At 41.5% G+C, this 22,074-nt stretch overlaps 1 protein-coding gene across 1 annotated transcript in view; it reads left to right on the plus strand.

Moving 5' to 3' along the window:
* The window catches only part of LOC145400735 (metabotropic glutamate receptor 6-like), a 281,737-nt gene that overhangs the window by 236,634 nt on the left and 23,029 nt on the right, over positions 1–22,074 (plus strand). Inside the window, exons 13-15 of the mRNA XM_080273169.1 lie at positions 6,395–6,598; positions 8,522–8,713; positions 21,257–21,392. Of these exons, the coding sequence (XP_080129295.1) occupies positions 6,395–6,598; positions 8,522–8,713; positions 21,257–21,392 (532 nt within the window). The remainder of the gene's footprint in view (positions 1–6,394; positions 6,599–8,521; positions 8,714–21,256; positions 21,393–22,074) is intronic.

Consider the following 22,074-nt stretch of genomic DNA (forward strand, 5'->3'; position numbering starts at 1 on the left):
TTACTGCGTCCCTGCTTCCGGTGGAGGGATGCAGACAAGGGATATCCAGTGGATGTTCCCTCTATGGCAAGTCCAGTGGACGTTGCCACAGCTCAGCTCCTTTCCGTGGGACAACAGATGAGGAAAGTCTGGTGGACGTTCCTTCTGCAGTCAGTCCGGTGGACGTTACCACGTCCCTGCTCCCGGTGGTGGGTGGATGTTCCCCCATAGCAAGTCCAGTGGATGTTGCCGCTCCTCTGCTCCTTGTGGGGTCTGTAGGTGAGGGAAGTCTGGTGGACGTTACCAAGGGCCTACTGGGGACTGTGCAAGCACGAGTCCCACCCCGATGCTGGCGAGGGCTGGTCTGGCAGAATAGTGTACCAACACTGTGTACCTCTCGTTGGGTCTGCTTGAAAGGAAGAGGAGCACATGGTGGTGGGGGATATAGGACCGTCCGGCCCAGGCCTTCTACGCGCTTTGCACACCTTCCTGTGGTCTCCCCATGGGGTGGGTGTTTCATCATCCCATCTGCTCGCCTCTCTGTGGTCTCCCCTTGGGGTGAGTATTTCAGAATCACCGCCACTATAGTCGCGGCGCGTGACTCTGAGGTTGTTATTATCGTGCCCTGGCAACTTACCCCTGAGCAGTGCGTTTGATTTCGTGTATAATATGAGACGCTTGTGATTCGTGTATAATATGTTCGTGTATAATAATTTTCTTGTATAATATATTCGTGCAAAGTATCATTATTCGTGAATAATATGATACGAAATCGGACGCACTTTTGAATGGTAAGTTGCCATGATACGATAATGACATCAGAGTCGTGCGCCGTGACTATAGTCTTCGTCATCATCATCGCCATCATCACTACATCCATCAACATCTTTATAATCACGATTACTTTACGATTAATTTGTTCCAATGGAATACCACAAACTGATATGAGGGGAAATATCCTACTTTGTACTACCTGATTTGATAGGTGAACGTAGGGACGCTGTCTGTTTTACTTTTCTTTACCTATTCCTCCTCATCATCATAATCATTATAATTAGCAGCAGCAGTAGTAGTAGTAACGACAGTAGCAAACCCAGCAAATTATGTGTCAGATATAAATCACACACACACACACACACACACACACACACACACACACACACACACACACACACACACACACACACACACACACACACACACACACACGATCAATCATCGTCATATACTTCCCCGCACACCACCTTCCATTCCTCTTTATTCTAGGAATAGAAGCTGCAAACGTTTTTATGTCTAAGTCTATTGGCCTGAAAGAAATTTGCTATGCTTGAATCTGTGTCTGGTATCTTCAAACTCCTTTCTCATAGTTTTTTATGAGACCTAAATGAATTCAGAGCACAAACAGTGTAAGAAGACCAGAGCGTAACCACCAAAACACTGACCTAAAGCCACCAGATACCCACACCACCCAAACAACTATACCAATACAGCCACATGTTCTGTTAGCCTTCAAACACTCTCTCTAACTGGAACAAATTCGTTTCAAATGGGCCTCTCTAGCCTGCTTTGTTCCGCAGCTCGTTGGTTTAATATAAGTCGCATATACAACCACATGTACTTTGTACAGAACAGTAAATATGCGTAGGGGAAGGGTTGGTGGCGGAGTCGGTAGAAAGATGGCCTACAAGGCCGGCAGACCTACGTTCGAATCACGACTGAGGCAGGGATCAGTTTAAATATTTTAATTTCGTTAAAGCAGACTTTACTGATGTACCAGAAGACCAGGCGACACGTCATGGGAAAAAAAAATATCAATACACCAGTCCTGTACGAGATATCTATAGTATGTATTCAATAAGGACGGTGAGATTTAGCCCAGAAATGGTGACATGTGGAGGTGTGTAATATGTAAGAGGACTGCTGGACCTCAGTGAACGGGCTGTGAAGCCTATGCCCAGAGTCTGACACAAAGAAAATACATATCCTATATAATAAGCACACTTCGGAAATGTCACGCATCTGCTAACAAATGTGACGACTCTAGCTTTCTTCATTCTTTTTTACCGACAGAGCATTTAATGGTGGTTATGGGCCATTTCTTGTACTGATAAAATTAGAAATAATAGAAAAAATGTTCACTATTTTATTAATGGAATTATATACCTTGTTTGTATTCTCATCACTGTTTTTCTACCTCTTCGCTCTCCTCTTCCTTCTCCTCCCTATCATCATCATCATCATCATCTTTCCAGTTATATTCCACGTTATAACTAGGGTGTGATGGTGTTGTAAAGGAGGTGAATGCTAGAGTTTTAGGTGGAGGTCTGAGTCTGGTGAATGTTGATGGTAGAGAGTGGAATCTGAAGCAGCTCCTGTTTGCAAATGTTACTGCATTGGTGGCTGATTCAGAGGAGAGATTGAAACAGTTGGTAGAGAAGTTTGGAAGGGTGTGTGAAAGGAGGAAACTGAAAGTAAATGAGAATAAGAGTATAGTACTGTATGTAGTGTACGAGGTCGGTAGATGGTAGGAGGATGAATATAGTTTTGAATAGTGAGTTGCTTGAGGAGGTAGTGTGTTTTAAGTATATAGGGTCACATGTTGCTGTGGATGCAAGAACAGATGCAGAAGTGAAGTTTAGAATGACTGAAGTAGGAAAGGTGCTTGGAAATGAAAAAAGTGTTTAGATGTCGTTCGCTTAAAATGGATGTAAAGAGAAGGCTGTATGAGGGTGTTGTGATACCGACTGCAGTATATGAGGCTGAAACATGGAATATGGGTGTAGCGGAGAGGAAAAGTTTGAATGTAACGGAGATGAGGTGTCTGAGGAGTGTGTGGATTGACGCGTATGAATCGAGTGAGAAATGAAGTGCGCAGGAGAACTGGAGTTGGTCGGGAGATGGCTGCTTGAGTTGAGCAGAGGGTGTTGCGATGGTTTGGGCATATGGAGAGAATGGATAATGAGCAATTGGTGAAAAAGATAACTAGATCTGATGTGAGAGGTGTAAGGCTGAGAGGAAGACCACGAATAGGATGGATGGACAGTGTGAAGAGAGTGTTGGATGCGAGAGGGATGTCTATTGAGCAAGGAAGAGTGGCTGTGCGTGACAGAAATAAAGGGAGAGAACTTGTGAATGAATAAGTGATGACGCAGCCCTGAGGGGATACTCTACCGCATTTGGTCTGATCAGCTGATCAGGTCAGGTGCGGGTAAGGGGATGGGTCTATTATGATGTGGCAGAGATAAACCAGCTCTGCTGTCGGGCCCTGCTGCGGATGTTACTGATTGCACTGCGCAGTTGACCCTCGTGTGGTGTGGTGCGGAGAGGATCTGTTCCTTCTCCCTTCTGGGGCTAAGATGCGAATGAATGTGTTTTGAGTGGATGGGTAAAGTGGGAGTGTGTCGTCCTGTCTCGGCTACCTCCTTTTCTTTGGGGGAAGCAGCCTAAGTATACAGATACATAGATAACTAGGTAGTAAGCGTCCACATCAAAGCGTTGCAGCAAAGCAGGTTTTGATGAAAGTGATGTCACGCTCAGATGTTATTCATATTCACTTCTTTCCACTGTGTGGTAATCATTTTTGCTTTGGCTGATGCAATTTTTTTTTTTTTTTTTTTTTTTTTTTTTTTTTTGCTGCATGCCTTCCGCAAAAATCAAATGGTACATCGCGACTTGCGAATCACACCAAAGCTCTAATTCTTTGCGTATGGTGACAGAAATAGCAGACATAACCAATGTTGATTACACATAAACTTTCATATTGTCGTTTCCGAGGAAAAGAAATCAACAGGCTCAACATTATATCAGTTTCAAGAATACACTTGACTTTTTTTTTTTTTTTGTAAATGTTTAATGAATTTTGAAAAGTCAATCTTGTTTAGTCATTTTAATTTTACGTGGAGATTTCAACAAGGTATAATTCATGACCGTATGATAAATATTTCCATTAAATCGCACAACTAGAGTCGTGTGATTTAATGGAAATACTTATTTATTTATAAATAAAATATTTATATAAATTTATTATATAAAACCCACACACACCCACTGGCCTGGGGAGCAAACTGCTACCTTCACTCCCGATCAGTTGCCATTATTACTACCATCGTTATCATAATCATCCATCTAGTTTTTAAATCTTCTGTTTTATCATTTTCTTTACATATACATGAACATTCACCATCCCCAGAGAAGCATTTCACTAAAATAACGTTACTTTTCTGCTGTGGAATAATATGAAAAATATGCTTGCATACACTTAAGAACCTTGATGGAGTATCACACCTCACAAATTGTTTCCTTTGCTTCGCAGTCTGTGTATCTTCAGGGACAAATATTGATCTACTGTACCATAGCACCTACTTTACATATGTCACGTTTGTGACTTTCTTCTCTGGTGCACCACATAAATAAATAAATATATATATATATATATACACACACACATATATATATATATATATATATATATATGTGTGTGTGTGTGTGTGTGTGTGTGTGTGTGTGTGTGTGTGGGCAGAGAAATGTGCTAGGCTTTTTTCAGCTTTGGAATAACTGGCACCTGAGAAAAGTGACTTATGATGCACTAAAGTCGGAACCGAACATATTCAAACACAAACTTTTCCATCGTATAGGTCAGGATGAAACCTGTGAGTATTACGTCTCGGTTCATGGGCAATGTTCTGCACAAACTGTTCCTTTTTGCCAAACGCAATGCTGTTGCCACCGAGAAGTGGAATGGCCAGAAAGTGAAACAATGAAATGAACTTTTCTTCGTGCATTTTTTTTTTTTTTAATCCCAGCCTACATGATCGCACAATCTAAGACAGAAGAAACACATTCTGGCCTCTCTGTAAATGCGCCCTTAGGCTGTGGCCACAGAGGCAGCAGTGGGTGTAGCCAAGAATACAGACCAGTGCATTTCTTGCAGAAAAAAATGATAGTTAACTACTCTCGTTTCATATCGCACAGGCATGACATAAGATAGATACTGTACAGCCCATTGTTTATGTTTCATTGACACCCTTTATTACCTTAGCCAAGGAGGTTATGTTTTCACTCGTGTCAGTTTATTTGTTTGTTGGTTGGTTGGTTTGTGAGCAAGATTACACAAAAACTACTGGACGAATTTTCACGAAACTTGCTAGAAAAATGGGTCATAGCCCAGAATACATGCCATTAATTTTTGGTGCGGATCCGGAGAAAGGTGCGGATCCAGGAATGTTTTTTCACCTTCTTTAACATTGTGAGATAGGGCTTTGGGGGAGATATTCGCTCTACTGAGTGCCATTCTAGTTTATAATGCATTCCACCAAGCACTGTAAGAGGATTGGAGACGAAACTAAAAATCAAACCACACCATTTACTCACCCATCCCCGTTCTGGTTTCTGTTCACTCTCTCTCCCTTACTTGATGTGAGGCTACGAACTTAGAAAGAATTGAAATATTAGGCTGACTTTCGTCTCCCACCATAGCAAACACCGACCTAAGTCGAAAGGTGCAGGATGCTTTGTTATTTCACCCTATGGCTGCGATATACCTACTTTGCATTTTATTCTGGGTAACGTCAGATAATTTTACGTTGCTGGAGACAAGCTTACAGTAGAGCATCACAATTATTAATGTGATAATGTTTATAATTTTTGCAGAGAAGTAAGAACTTGTATTTCATTCCAACGACGATTTGTTCCAGTTTTACGGAAACTTAGTCAGTGGGTTGCCCTGACTGGGTAGAGTTACCCTACTATATGCCGCCTGGCGAAGTTTGATGTATTGGGCCAGGGGCTGAGTACTCTGTATGCACTGCACCCATGGAACACTGAATTCAGACACTCTAGTTTCTATCCACTGACTATGCCAACCGAGTAATGCCTAATAATTTATTAATGTGATGTAACTGCCTCGTTTTGGATGAGTTTGCTGTGGGTAGAGTTTCAGTACTTTTCACTCTATTACTCATGACAGCTCAGAGATATAGTATGCAGGGAATGGAGGGAAGGTAGGAAGCCATTTCTACGGTGCAGAACAAAGCGTATGTGACGGTATCTGATCAATATGTTCTTCATTGCGCAAATATCACACTATCTCTTTCCCGAATGAAACAGTTAAGATTTTTATCGTCGACTAGGATAGTAGAGATTGTTTTAACATATACTCGACAAAAGACCACTCGTAAGTTGTATATCAGTAACAACATCTGGCATCAGCAAAAACATAATACATAGGAATTACGTGCCATCCGCATTATCTTTCTCACTTTATCTGCCAGTATCAGTTGAATAGTTTGTTTGAAAGGGGAGATCCCTTTTCTTTACCTTTCTTGCCTTGTTGACTTTACTAGGCTCTTGGCGGCAAGTGCCAGCCATCCCACTGAGTTATCCTGTTATTGTATGATCTATTCTTTTCCCTCTTCAGGTGTACATTCGTCCTGACTCATGGTGGGCGGTGGGCGCTATGGTGTTCTCGTCTGTGGGTCTGGTGATGACGGGCGTGGTGGTGTGGGTGTTCCTATCGCACCACAACACGCCCGTTGTTCGTGCGTCAGGCAGGGAGTTGTCTTACGTGTTGCTGTCCGGCATCGTCCTCTGCTATGCCCTTACCTTTGTCTTCGTGCTCAAGGTAGGTGAATGGAAAATGAATGATGTTTAGTTTACTTATCTTTACCAACAATGAAATGCTTCGGTTTTGGCGTAAATTTCTGCAGCTATAAAATGTAATGTTATCATTCTCTCTTGGTGCCGGAGAAGTACCCCTTCGCGTGGTGGCACCGATAAATACGGGGGACTCTTGTGCTCGGTAATACAAACGTCCTTCATCTTCCTCTCGCTCGAAAGGGTGAAAGTGGATTGCTGGAGAAGGGAATTTTTGGCTTGTGTCCAGTGGTCTCAGGTCCGCATGAGCTTGGGGCAACGTTAACAGCAACAGCAATAATCATTTTTTCATACAGGTGGTGGACTGTCATCAAGTCAGATCAGGTCAGCCCGCAAACTTTCCTACCATACAGTCATCAGCTTGGATTGCCCGACCAGGGGGTGGGGGAGGGGATAGGGGGGTTACCCTTGCAATGCATGGCTCAGAGTTAGTCAACTGTTCACGCAGATGGTCAAAAAAGGAAGGAAGTTGTTTTTGGAACAAATAATGATGCTAGGAGTTTAATCCAGTCAGCAGATAAAAATCCATATTGATCTCCATGAACTGGTTTTTATCATGAATATGTTTTGCTTATCCCTCAGTTAACCGGAGATTATTTCAGCATGAAATTTTTTGCTTCATGAAACTTTAAGGAACAATTTAATTCTTTTCTAGATAAATAAAAACTAATTCTGTAAAAGGAACAATATGAATAATGATGATACTAAAATGATTAAGTGAGAGCTTGACACATGCTGTCTCAAAGTCTACAGCAGAAAAAATTACGAGTTTTACTTTCGAAACATTTTATTATTTTTTTTTTTTCGTTCCTTAGTAAATAAGGGAAAATGTTCCAAAAACATAGTTAAAGAATTGTTGGTCATTATTACAATCTCTGGTAGTTCGTCAAATATGATAATAAAACGGAACTGCTTGATCAAAACTGAGACAGCTCCCCCCCACACCCATCGTATACTCCTCGAACCATATCTGGTCATCAGTATTGGTGTTTGGTGTGTAGAATGTAGTGTTAGAGCAGACTATGGACAGGTCAAATTTAATCCTCATTCAGGTCATGTCAAGCTGTGTTAATGTATATCCCCTCGTACACAGCCATCGGCACTGATGTGCCTTCCAAACTTTTGGCCACTGATGGTGCACAGTGTGCGTGGTTTGGTCTGGGTTAGATTGCATCAAGTTAGGCCACTTCTAATTATATCATGTTCTGTGAAGGTTACCGCAGTTATCTTCGCGAAAGGAGAGGGGCAGCGGTAGAACTAAGCGATAAGGGGGAGGGAACAAGTGCTGGGGCTTAACCAAATATGCAGAGACAGTAATTCATGGGGAAGGGACAACAACTAATATAAAACATACAGTAAATTATGTACGGAAATTATTTTTGAGGGGGTCAAAGTATATCTTCTCTTTTACATCCGCCATTGGTGGTATTGTATGTGATGTACAAGTACAGCAGTTCAGTTTCGGGTTAGATTAGAGTAGGTTATGTCAGGGAATCTGGTTAGGGTGAAATCGGATCTGGTTCATTTAGGTAAGATCAGGATCAAATTAGGTCAGATCACGTCAGAACAAGTCAGTTTAACGTCTCTGTCCTTCCAGACATCCACCTTTACCATTTCCTTGATCAGACAAATGCGTCCACATGAATGATAATACTTCACAGAGGTACCGATATGTGGGAGCCCAAATGAAGTGGTATATGGCTCCCAAATGAAATAATAGCATACTAGACTTTGCGCCCTAATGAAATGCATGCTTGCACTGGTGTGCAGCGGCTGAATGTAAAGACCAAATTAAGTAAGATTTGGTTGTATCATGTCAGGATAATTCGAGATCATAAGGTGAAAGTTCTCTCTCTCTCTCTCTCTCTCTCTCTCTCTCTCTCTCCCCCAGCCATCAGCAGTGGTGTGTGGTGTGCAGCGGTTCGGCCTTGGGTTCTGCTTCACGGTGGTGTACAGCGCCCTGCTCACCAAGACCAACCGCATCAGCAGGATATTCAACGCAGGCAAGCGCACCACCAAGCGACCCTCCTTCATATCACCACGATCACAGCTCTGTATATGCTCACTCGCCATCTGTGTACAGGTTGGTTGTATTTTCTTGTTCTTTTACACCTGTTCATGTGTTTTAGCTTCACTCAATAGGGAATGTGATATTTCAGCCTTGCTACACTGACATAATTATAAAGGCTCGGGAGAGATATTTCAAATTGGAAGGGACAGATACAGCTATCACGAGCTAGCTTCTTCATTACTGTGGAACTCTCCTAATCTGAGCAACATCAACATCAGCTATTGCAAGTCCACTGCTGAAGAAAGCCACCCCCAGCCTCCTCCACGAATTCCGTAACTGAGCCAATCTCTTCGAGGTTTTGCCTGCAAACTTCTTTATCTCATCTCTCCACCTCCTGTCTGGCCTTCCTCTGCTACGCTTGCAATCTCCTGGAGTCCAGTCAGTCAGCCTTTTGCTCTGTCGGTTATCCCTCATTCTTGCTTCATGACCTGGACACCTCCATTTCTGTTCTTTCATGACTTCAATAATGTCTTTGAATTCAATCTGCTCTCTACCTCATATTTATTTCTTCCTGTTTCTCAAACTTATTCCTAACATTAACCTTTCGAGTGCTATTTGAAAACTATTTAGTTTGTTTTCCACTGATTTCCAGGCCTCACAACCTTACGTCATAGCTGGGATTATACATTCATTATATAATTTTTGTTTCGTACATACTGGGAAGCTATTATGTTTCTGTGTTTACCAAAAGCTTTCCGTCCAGTTGCAATGCATCTTTTTATTTCGTTTTTATTATCTTTCGTTTGTTTTAGTATTTCCCCCAAGCAAAGTTCTTCAAATATTTCTTCATTTATTTTTATGACACTCTTTTGGTGTACTTGGATTAAGCATTAGTTTTACTTCGGTTCATCTAGCCCTGCTTTGAGACATTATTTAGGTAAGTTAACATTTCTTGCAATGGCTCTGCTGTTTCTGAGAACGGGACAATGTCATCTGAAATTCTTTAATGGTTTAAGTATTCTCGATCTATGATTGCTCATTTGTTCTCTCACTGTAGCTTTCTGAAAATGTTTTCAAGACATGCTGTATATAATTTTCATGGTATTGTATCTCACTAACGCACGCCTTTTTTCAATCGTAATTTTTTCTAAGTCTTTATGTAACCTAACAGCAAAGCTGGGAATAGCGCTGCTACTATTTTAATAGCGATGGTGGCAAAGCTATTACTTTTTTTTAGCCAGTAACGGAACTGAGAACGCCGCTACTTTTTGGCCGTACTCACGCGTTACCGCGCTCCTCGCTACGCACGCGACGAATACAGGTCCGGAGTCGGTGAGTAAATACAGATATGCCGACGGTTTGTTGTATTTATTAATGACGAAAAATAATACTTTGGTCAATTCTGTCATTTAATGATATTTGTTCTATATTACATCAGTTATTTATTAATTATTATTTATTAGTAATGTGCAATAATTAGACAGGAATTTGTTAGTTAATTATCGATCATTTAAATTAAGTAAAGATAAATAAGGATGTCAGCTGGATGTAGGCAAAGCACACACACACACACACACACACACACACACACACACACACACACACACACACACACACACACACACACACACACACACACACACACACACACACACACACACACACACACACCTCTAACTATCCCCGTCTCTAACTCCCGCTCTCTCCCCCACTCTATCAGACGAATTCTTACTACGTTATTATTTCGTAACAGTATGTTACTTTCAGTTTAAAGTAATGGGAAAAAAAAAAAACATTGCTATTGTATACTGTAAATAGCCTTTAAAAGAAAGCCCCAGTTCATTTTTACTTTCGTTTTCGTACACATCTAAAATAGGTATCAGTGAAAATATAGTAAATCTATATAATGTGTATCAGTGGTAGGCCACATTTTTTTGCCTTTTATTTACGTATGTTACTTTCAGTAGGTATACTAAGTAACAATGTAAAAGAACATTTGTTACATTATACAGTAAATAGCTTTTCCCGTACCTTCGGCCCTATGCTTCATTAAAGTGACACCGACATGTATATGATTTTTGTTTTTTTTTCAATATAAGTATATACTGACATTACTGGTACACAACACAACGACTTAGACTGACTAATATTATCGAAAACAGTATATAATGTATTGCCATTTCACAGATTTTTGTTAACCTTTCCTTCCTCTACCTTTTTCTTATCCAAAGTAGCGGGGGCGTGAGCACCGCTACATTTCGTATCAAGTGCGAAACCAGTAACGCCACTACTTTTTCGAGCTAGTAATGGGAATTGGAACGCCGCTACTTTTTATTAGTAGCGTTCCCAGCATTGCCTAATAGTAGCAGGTCCCTCTTCTTAAATGTTTTCAAGCAGCTTTACAATGTTCTCGTTTACTACTTGCCTCGCAGTGAAATTACACTTCCTGTGTTCCACTGAGTCTAAAGCATTTTCGTAATCGATAAAACCATTGCACCGCGGTTTATGTTCTTTGGTTCCTCAATTAGCTGATTCATTGTGTGTAGAGATCGAAAATCGAATACCATCTTCAGAATTCTGCCTGTTCATTAGGTTGGTTTTCTTTGAAATTTCTTGTTCATCTTCGTAATGACCTTAGTGGAGTTTTTGAATAACTGATATTAAACTAATTGGTGAGTATTTGCTAAGGTCTTTCGAGTTATCTTTCTGGCAAAGCAAATAACCTTTGCATTACAACACGTTTGGGTAACCTTGTTTTTACATTGGGTAAAATAAGAGGGCATGTCAGTTTTGAACCTCTACTCCTGTATCTGAAAGTGAATCTGCTACAATTCCATCTTCTTCGATCATACTTAAAAAAAGGAGTTATTGTCAGCACCCCCAAGCAACCCTCCTTCATATCGTCATGCTTACAAATTTGTTTATGCCCACTTGCTGTCTAGGTCAAGGTGGATTCTGTTGTCCTCTAGCTGTGAACTTATGCAAGCATACCCTCTTCAGGCACAAAATTATCAACGGGTAGGCTATATGTGACGAGTGATGATAAGGGTAGGTGTTGAACTGAATGAACGGAAGGCAGTGACTGATTATGTGTGTGTGGATGGTAGGATGAGAAGGTGTGTTATAAATGCAAGAGCATACAGAGGCTGGGGGAGTGGACTTTCTGACCACCACTTGGTGGTGGTGAGGACCAGGGTTCAAATGAAATGGAGGAATAGAAGAAGGGAAGGACAGGAGGAAGTGGTTAATGCAAGGAGGGTGGAAAAGTTACAAGAGGATGGAAAAAAGGCAGAATACATAAGAGAAGTGGAGGAGCGATTGGGTAAATATGGATTGGAGCAGATGGGGGACGTGGATGGTGTGTGCAAGATGTTCACAGAAGAAATCTGTGCAGCATGTGAGGTGGTGTGTGGGGTGAAGAGAAGATGAAAGGGGGTGCAAGGAACAGTATGGTGGAATGAAGAGGTGAGGTAAGCTGTGGCACAAAAGAAGAAAGCATATAGTGAGTGCATTAGAATCAAGGTCGTGGAAGAAGTTGAGAGACAGAAGAGAGAGTTATATGTAGAAAGGAAGAGAGAGGTGAAAAGATTAGTAAGAGAAAGAAGAGAGTGGGTGAGGAATTTGGAAGGAATTTGAGTGTAATGTGGAGGGAATGTAAGAAAATGTTCTGGAAAGAGGTAAAGAGAGTTAGACAGGGTGTCAAAGAAGTTAGTCAGGGAGTGAAAGATGGAAATGGTAGATTACTACGGTATAGTCATGGCGCACGACTTTGAGGTTGTTATTAACGTACCCTAGCAACCTACCTGTCAACAGTGCTTCCGATTTCGTGTAAATGATACACGTGTGATTCGTGTATAATATGTTCGTGTATAATAATATTTGTGTATAATATGTTCGTGTATAATAATATTTGTGTATAATATATTCGTGTATAATAATATGATTCGTGTACAATATCAGAGGTGGGCACCAGGTACACAAAAAGTACCGTCGGTAATGGTACTCTTACTTGCCTAAAATTGTAGTGTCACTACAGGTACCGGAACAAAAACAAAAAAGTACCGAGTACCGACTCGGTACTCGGTACTCGGTACATGAATATGAATAAAGTAAACTTGCTCAGTATTGTTTTTTGTTTTGTGTGTGTGCGTGTGTGTGTTACCACACCGAGGACCCAGAGACCAGTCTTGTCAACAAAGCCAGACCTGAGGAGAGATGAAAGATGTCAGACAATTGTGACAGTCACATTAACTATGGGGTGACTAAAGCATAAGGTTTTGTGACCGTTAAGTCCCGTACTTTCAGTACATAGATCATTAAAGTTTAACCGGCCACTGTAATTCACGTTCTTATACACTAGTTTAATGTTTATCAAAATAAACACAATTTTATGACTACATCGTGTCATTACATGCACAATAATCCGATTAACAATTACACAGTGCACTTCAATTTTCTTTTCCAGTGTTGCCTTTGAGGAAAACGAACACTTCAAAATGATAATCACTGAGTCCCGCCCATATTGGTTTGAGCACGTCCTTACCCCATGAAAACAGACGTTCCACAGCAGCACTGGATGGTATGGGCGTGTCATAAGTTACAAATGCGTCTCTGAAAACCATGCAAGGAAAGCAGTCCTTGTTGATTTTATGTTTCTGGAGTTTCTCCAAATATTCCTTTACTAGCTTTATCCCAGTCTCCCTTTTCTTCCTCCCTTTTACATAGAGGGGTTCGAAAAACTCATCCTTGACATCCTGCTCATCATCATCAGTGGTGCTGCTCTCCGCGTCCTCTAGCTTGCTCTCCAGTAGTGACACCATCTTCTCCACCCTCCTCCTCATTTTCTCTACGTTGTAGGAGGCAGATTCCCTAACCACGCCAGCCACGATAGCTTGAATTGGGGATGAAAGGCAGCAGCAAGCAGGCAGTCAATGTCCTTGAAATGATGGCCGAACCTGCCTTCCACACCTCCAATCACTGCATTCACTAGGGGCTAGCACACCGTCAGATCGGCGCTTTCCTTCACCTCTTTTGATTTCTTGAGGCACATGGCCAGGGTCGGCAGCAGCACCGCCATGTAGGCCTTCTCCTCACCTTGTTTTAATCACACGATGCATGAATAGATAGATAAATAAAATGTACCGGTACCGGGTACTGACAAAATATGCATAAAAATGTACTGTAAGTACCAGTTTCGGTACATGACGAAAAAAGTAATGTCACTACTGCAACCGGTACTCGAATTGTAACTCGGTAATGTAACTCGGTACTTTTGTACCTCGGTACTGCCCACCTATGTATAATATGATACGAAATCAGACGCACTGAGGACAGGTAGGTTGCCTAGGTACGATAATGAAAACAGAGTCATGTGCTGCGACTATAGTGGAGAAGGGAGAAAACGTGAGCAGATGGAGAGAACACTTAAAGGAATTGTTGAACATAGAGAATGAAAGTAATGTGAGTATAAGTGGCTGGGGAATGGCTGGGAGACGGAGGAAGATGGGAAGAGAGAAAGAAATCAGTAGGATGGAAGTTGTGGAAGCAAAATGTGGAAAGCACCAGGAATTGATGGAGTGTGTGGTGAAATGTTGAACAGCTGGGGGAGAGGTAGTTGTAGAATGGATGTGGAAGATGTGCAGATTTGCCTGGGAGGAAAGTAGAGTCCCAGAGGAGTAGAAGTCAGGTGTAATTATTCCCCTGTACAAAGGAAAAGGGGGAAAAGAAGTGTGTGGTGATAGATGCATTTGTCTTCTTAGTGTAAAAGAAAAGTATATGGTAGGATACTTATTGACTGAGTTAGGGAAATAAATGAGGAATTGGTTGGAGAAGAACAGGGAGGTTTTAGGAAGGGAAGAGGCTGTGTAGATCAGATATTTTGTCTTAGGTCTTTAGTGGAAAAGTTTCTAGAGCTGTGTAGATCAGATATTCTGTCTTAGGTCTTTAGTGGAAAAGTTTCTAGAGAAGGGGAAGAAGTTGTATGAGGCCTTTATAGATTTGGAGAAAACATATGATAGGGTAGAAAGACAAGGACTGTGGAAAGTATTAAGAATATATTGAGTAAATGGTAAGTTGTTGAATGCCGTGAAGAGTATATATAAGGTTGCTAAGCCTGCAGTGTGTGTGGATAGTGAAGTGAGTGAATTTTTCTGTCTGAAGATTGGATTGAAACAGAGATGTGTCATGTCTCCATGGTTGTTCAATCTCTATATGGTTGGGGTTATACAGGGTAGGGTAGTGGATGTTGAAGCAGCCCTATTGAGAGAGGACAGTGCTTGGAAACTCCCTGTACTGTTGTTTGCAGATGATACTGTATTGTTAAGTGAAAATGAAGGGGAGCTGCAAGGTTTGGTGGATGAGTTTGGGAGAGTGTGTAAGAAATGGAATCTAAAGGTGAATTTAGGGAAGAGTAAAGTTGTGGCCTTCGAGAGAAATAGTGTCAGTGAATGTGCAGTGAGGTTGGATGAGGAGGAAGTGGAAAATGTGAGTGAGTTTAAGTACTTGGGTAGTGTGATGAGTAAGGATGGAAGTTTAGAGGGTGAAGTGCTTGAAAGGGTACAACAAGGAAGAAAGGTTGCTGGCTCCTTAAAAGCAGTGATAAGAAACTGGGAAGTGAGCATGGAAGTGAAAAAGTTGCCGCGTGACAGTATTGTGATACCAACTCTAACGTATAGAAGTGAAGCTTAGACCTTGTTGGAGGGACAGAAGTCAAGAGTGAGAGCAGTGGAAATGGGTTATTTGAGAGGAGCATGCGGAATCACATGGAGAGACAGACTGACAAATGAGGAAGTGGATATATATATATATATATATATATATATCTGTATCTGTATCTATATCTATCTATCTATCTATCTATCTATCTATCTATCTATCTATCTATCTATCTATCTATCTATCTATCTATCTATCTATATATATCTATATCTATCTATCTATCTATCTATCTATCTATCTATATATATGCATAGTAGATTTAAACAACTAATTCAGCAAACCCCTATTTGGTTATCTCGAATTCTCCACTAAATCGAGTTCGTAATCAACCTTCAGTATAAGGGAAACTTTCCGGTGTTTTGAGGTACTTTCTGCTAAATCCTTGAAGTCAACGGTCAAGCCGAGTACTATGTGCACCCTAACCTAGCAGACTATGCAAACTCTCAATGCTACACACAGCAGTCTGAACCCATGATTTATACCCCCACTTAAATGCAGTATTGTGTACATGTTAACAGTGATACATACAGTACTGACTTAGTAATGAAATATGCACACATAAAGAATAAAGTGAGGATAGTAGTGTACCAAATACGGTAGCATAGCAGATATGTAAAGTAAATTACAGTGAGGCTTGCCTCCAAAAGTAGTGGTTCTGCAGTACACCTTGCAGAAAAAAATATGCCTGACGCAGGTAGCCATAGTAGCCCCTCCAAACCTGTATCAGGCGGCCTGGATGTCGTTAGTCACTGTCAAAGTCACTCTTCATCAGCACTTGAGGTGGTACACGGGTGACAGTGGGGCTGGAGAGCATCAGGGGTGGTGCTCCATCATCTCAATTTTTTCCAAATCCGTCTGAGAGAAAGCCTCACTCCCTCCTTCTTTTCCTGAACCTTAGGCATGATCCATAAAAGCTTTGGTTCATTAAAAAATAACACAAGTAAGACCGCAACACCAAGGCAAAGCCGCACACACGCCGAGCAATTGTTCATAGTTGGTGGATCATGTGAAGACTGCATGCTTGGCGGAGACGTGTGTCAACACTGCACACCGCCAGTCAGGGGAGTGTTTCCGGTATAGGGTCGATGATGTGCTCCATTTACGGGTCTTTTTCAGGTAATTAGGTGGTTTTTGGAAGGGAATTTCCTTAACGGAATTATACTTATTATGACGGAAATTTCCCTTTAAACTGGGCAAAAATATTATTCAGTTTCCTCGGGCTTCTGCTAAATCGGTGCTCGTTATGATCTACTTGTATTTCTCTCTCTCTCTCTCTCTCTCTCTCTCTCTCTCTACCTACCTACCTACCTAGGCTGCATCCCCCAAGGAAAGGGAGGTAGCCGAGACAGAACGACACACTCCCAATTTACTCATCCACTCAAATACATTCATTCGCATCTCAGCCCCAAAGGGGAGAAGGGACAGGTCCTCACCGCACCACACCGCACAAGGGTCAATTGCGCAGTGCAATCAGTGACACCCGCAGCATGGCCGACAGCAGAGTTGGTTTACCCCTGCCACATCATACCCATCCCTTTACCCGCACCTGACCTGATCAGCTGATCAGACAAATGCGGCAGAATGTCCCCTCAGGGCTGTGTCATCATTCATTTATTCACAATTTCTCTCCATTCATTTCTATCACGCACAACCACCCTTCCTTGCTCAACAGACATCCCTCTCGCATCCAACGCTCTCTTCATACTATCCATACATCCTATTCGTGGTCTTCCTCTCAGCCTTACATCTCTCACATCAGACCTAGTTATCTTTTTCACCAATCGCTCATTATCCATTATCTCCATATGCCCAAACCATCGCAACACCCTCTGCTCAAACTCGATCAGCTATCTCCCGCATATATATATATATATATATATATATATATATATATATATATATATATATATATATATATCCGTCCATCCATCCATCATCCAATTCTACGTTGCCCCATGAGGAGCGTAGAAGCCCGGGGCTAGGCAATTTGGTCCTGACATTTAAGATGAGAGTGACCAGCCTCACTCATTCCTGAGTGGCATTACATGAACAATAACCCCAACCATCCCTTGGATATAAATATTCACCGGCTCAATCCGATTGGAGTGCTGTAATTACCCACTAAACCACTAGGTGCCATAATTTGGTTTTATGGTTACCACCCAGCGTAGTAAATGGTTTACTTGTGTACAGGAAACCATTAGACTTGTCACTCAGTGTAGAGTCACCCATAGGTAGAAAGAAGAGGAAAGAATGTGAAGAAAGAAAGACAAAAGAGGGAGTGTAAAGTCACCCGTAGGCAGAAGGACGAGGAAAGAAAGAAGTAAAGAAAGATAGAAGAGGAAGGAAGAAATGGAGAGAGGAGAGAAAAGAGCAGACACCCGAGAGCAGCACTATATTGAGTGAGTGGATGGTGAGCGCCCCCACCTACCACTAAAATATATATATATATATATATATATATATATATATATATATATATATATATATATATATATATATATATATATATATATATATATATACACTGTATATATATGTGTGTGTGTGTGTATGTGTGTGTGTGTGTAGAATTATACTGACAGACAGGCAGAGAAATATACTTGTATTAATTTGTCCGTCTGTGCTTGTTTATCATGTGTCCTCTGTAGTACACAAACATTCAGCCAGTAAGTCCATTGATTTATTATTGTTTATTCACTTTTCTGTGTGTGTGTGTGTGTGTGTGTGTGTGTGTGTGTGTGTGTGTGTGTGAGAGAGAGAGAGAGAGAGAGAGAGAGAGAGAGAGAGAGCACGCGTGTGAACAGAGTAACTGTAACAGTTTTATCAAATTTATACAAAGTTTGAGAGAGGGGGAGAGGAACAGCAAGAGGTTAAATTTTTACTCGTCCCCTCCCTGGAGGGGCTTGGGGACGTATATTGTTTTCACTTGGTTTATCTGTTTGTTTGTTGGTTGGTTGGTCGATTGGTTGGTTGGTTGGTCGATTGGTTGGTTGGTCTGTCTGTCTGTCTGTGTTTCTGTCGACAACTTTTCGTGATAACTACCTGTGCAATTTTGAGTAAAATTACAGGGATGGTGGGCTATGACATTTTGATCACCTGATTAAATTTAGGGCCAAACTGGGCCGAGATCCAAGCAGTAGGGAGAAAAAAAAACGGGTACTGGTTTTATCAAATTTATACAAAGTTTGATACAGAGGGAGAGGAACAACAAGAGGTTAACTTTTTAACCGTCCCCTCCCCGGAGGAGCTTGGGGATGGGTATTGTTTTCACTCGATTTGTTTGTCTGTTTGTTTGTTTGTTGGTTGGTTGGTTGATCTGTCTGTCTGTCCGTATTTCTGTTAACAACTTCTCGCGAAAACTACCTGTGCGATTTTGAGTATAATTACAGGGATGGTGGGCTATGACATTTTGATCACTTGATTAAATTTGGGGCCAAACTGGGTCAAGGCCCAGGCTGTAGGGAAAAAAAAAATGGGGACTGGTAAAAATCGTTTTTACGCCATAACTCCTTTCAAATTCGTCATATCGACATGAAACCAAAATCTAAAAGTGCATCTTTCAAATCTGCATCCTATAACATGCCTCATTACATCATGGGGGTCACCCCCCCAGTTAGCTGTAGGGGGGTCAGTGTTAGGTGGGTTGGGTCTAAAATTTCAAATGGGCATAAAATCGTCAGTTTTCACTTGATTTACTCCCATATTGATATGTGGCATCTTTGACTAGATATCCTGTTGTGGTTTTATGTCAGCACTAAAATGACTCCCGAAGACGGGTTTGCTTTCCCTTGGCGCCGATTCTTGTTTGTTTTTAGAACAGTAGATCAAAAGTTTCAGGGCGAGGTCAGAGTTTCACTACCAAAATCAACCTAAACAGTTTTTATCCAAGGTTATGGTAATATAATTACTGGTAAACTTTTTCACACACACACACACACACACACACACACACACACACACAGATTAACCCAAGATTCAGCTTCAAAATAATTCAAACATACATTAATCGGAATGTGCCTTAGGTTGCTGAACTGTTCCTCTTATTTCAGGTAGAGAGAGAGAGAGAGAGAGAGAGAGAGAGAGAGAGAGAGAGAGAGAGAGAGAGATGAAAAGAAGCACGACGAAGAAAAACAAATAAGAACTGTGCAGCCCAACCCAACAGGAGGAGATTCCGTGAAACCTGGTGGCTCAAAGCAGGTGGAAATACTACTGGAATTTGCCCTAAGAAATAAATATTTTTTTACCAAATTTATTGTCAAGCCAGACACTGTTTTCGGTTTTACCCTATGTCCTCCTTTTCTGTCAGGATTAAGGCTGTACTTCGTCCCACTTACGATGAAAGTGTGAAAGATCGATGTGAAAAATAAATGACCAAGAGATAGACTGATAGACAGACACAAGAGACATGCAGACAGGCAAACAAACAAACCGTCAATTTAATCCAGCTCAGTTGATGACGTTTTATCGGGGTCTTATTCTTCCCCGTGTGAAGTATAGCTCTCATATTGCAAGGGAGTGAAGGGAGGGAGATTAACTATATAGGCTACAACACATAAACACTGAAAGTCAGAGGATTTATAATTCATCTCCCTTCCTCTCAATGATTCCCCTCAACCTTTCTTTGCCGCAGTGTTGCATCTCTAACATCTTTCACCAGTGTTGTTGCCAGTGCTACTCTGAACTCTGCACTCCCTATTCTCCCATCACCACTGTTTAGGGCACACAGCATTCGTTGATGAACAGGCTCCGTATTTATTTTTGTCTTTGTTTTTTTGTCCAAACTCAATTTTTATTTTTTATGTGTCCGACTCTGAGCATAGGCTTCACAGCCTGCTCCCAAGGCCCAGTAGCCCTCCTACATACCATACACCCCTACACGTCACCACTTCAGCGCTAACACCAACCGTCCATACTGAATACATGCAAGGGCTGTCTCATACAGGACTGGTGTATTGGTATTAGCTGGGGTATTTTTATGAAATGTCGGCGGGTCTTCTGGTAGATCAGTAAAGTCTGTTTGTATTACATTCATATCCTTTAAAGTGTTCCCAGTCCCAGCGGGATTTTAACCTGAGTCTGGTAGGACTGCAGGTCACCTCTCTACTGACTGAGCCACCGCCTACCCCACAGGTTACCGGTACTCTCGTTATGGGTTAACTCTCAGACTGTTTTTCATGCTGATTATGTCTTGTCTTCTACACATTGTTAGTCAATGCAGCTGAACTGATGAAGCCACTCGTATGTTTTAGCTTTCTTTAACTTCTCTTTATATTGAAGAGTTATGTTTTGCAGCCTCTCAACATTTTTTTTTAATTTTACACAAAAACACTTCCTGACCGTGCAGACACATGATGTTAAGAATGTTGTGGACACTACCTTTATTATTCTTTATGTACAGGTTGTAATGTCAGGAATGCGGCAGATTGTGAGAGATCCTCGAGCAATGCGCTAAAATTTTAAGCAACACATGTTAGTATGTGGAAGAAGGTCCGCCAGCAGACCGTTGATGATCCTAGGTGCTGATACAGTGCATATAAGGACTAGCCACCGTCTAAACTTTGTCGTAATTTAAGACTGTTGTGACGGGTGGAGATTCCTCCAAATGTCGTCTGACCCATATCAAAAGATTAGTCCCTTCACTACGATGTTTTATTTTACTTTTATTCTTTCTTTCTCTGGATGACCATTTTGCTGAGGAGAGACTGAGGAGAGACTTTCGAACGAGAGGGGTAGGTATTAGCCTTCATTAACCCCTTCACTGCCAGGGTACTCCCCAGCGCTTAATAAGCACATCTGATTGTTGCAGGAGTAAGGTAAATATGAAGTCCATGGGCTGATGGTCTTAATGGTGAGCTTGTGCTCCATCTGCCAGTACGTGCACTCTGTTCTTTTCAGGTTGTGGTGATGGCAGTGTGGTGGGTGGTGAGTCCTCCTCGAGCCATTCACCACTACCTTGTGCGGGAAGACAACTTCCTCGTGTGTGCCGCATCCATCAACGCATCCTATGTGATTGCCCTCGCATATCCCATAGGTGAGAGACAGACAGACAGACAGAGAGAGAAGCACACGCACATACACTTAGCTACCTCCACATGAGAGAGGCAGTTAACACCACTCTGCTATACTCATAAACTAAGATCACAAAAATATAAAATACGAAATACAGGATCGACCTAGCACATGCATATCTCCCAAACACAACCATGTAATACGAGGCAAGTGGGAGACAGGAAAACATATGGGTACTGAAGACAGCATTTTATATGAAGGGATTCTAAATTGGGAACACAAACATACCCCAAAATTTAGGAGAGAGGAAATCTTACAATGACTCGCCAAATTTCATGTGCAGACATAAGGAACAGGAAATAAAGAATAAAAGAAAACATGTAGGTTTATTACTGCGGTCCCAGGCTTATCTGGACGTGAACCCTGAAGGCCAAGGTTTCCCTTCTCCTGCAGTCTGATGTCTCGTAGGATCAGGACTGAGGGATATATGAAAACTTGAAGAGATCGTCACCGATTATATAACCACCACGAAGAGGTATCATAAGAAGGATACAAGGCACAGGAATACATAAATAACATGAATAAAAAAACAGTTTGTAACATGTATGGAGATGTACGACCAGGATCACCGAAACAAAACCAAGGCAGTAAAACTACATGTAATACCATCCATATATACAGTATTTTATATTTTTCTTTTGTGG

The sequence above is a fragment of the Coenobita brevimanus genome, chromosome 53, assembly GCF_032717465.1.
Source record: "Coenobita brevimanus isolate Jiangsu-jjx chromosome 53, ASM3271746v2, whole genome shotgun sequence".
In the NCBI taxonomy this organism is placed as follows: domain Eukaryota; kingdom Metazoa; phylum Arthropoda; class Malacostraca; order Decapoda; family Coenobitidae; genus Coenobita; species Coenobita brevimanus.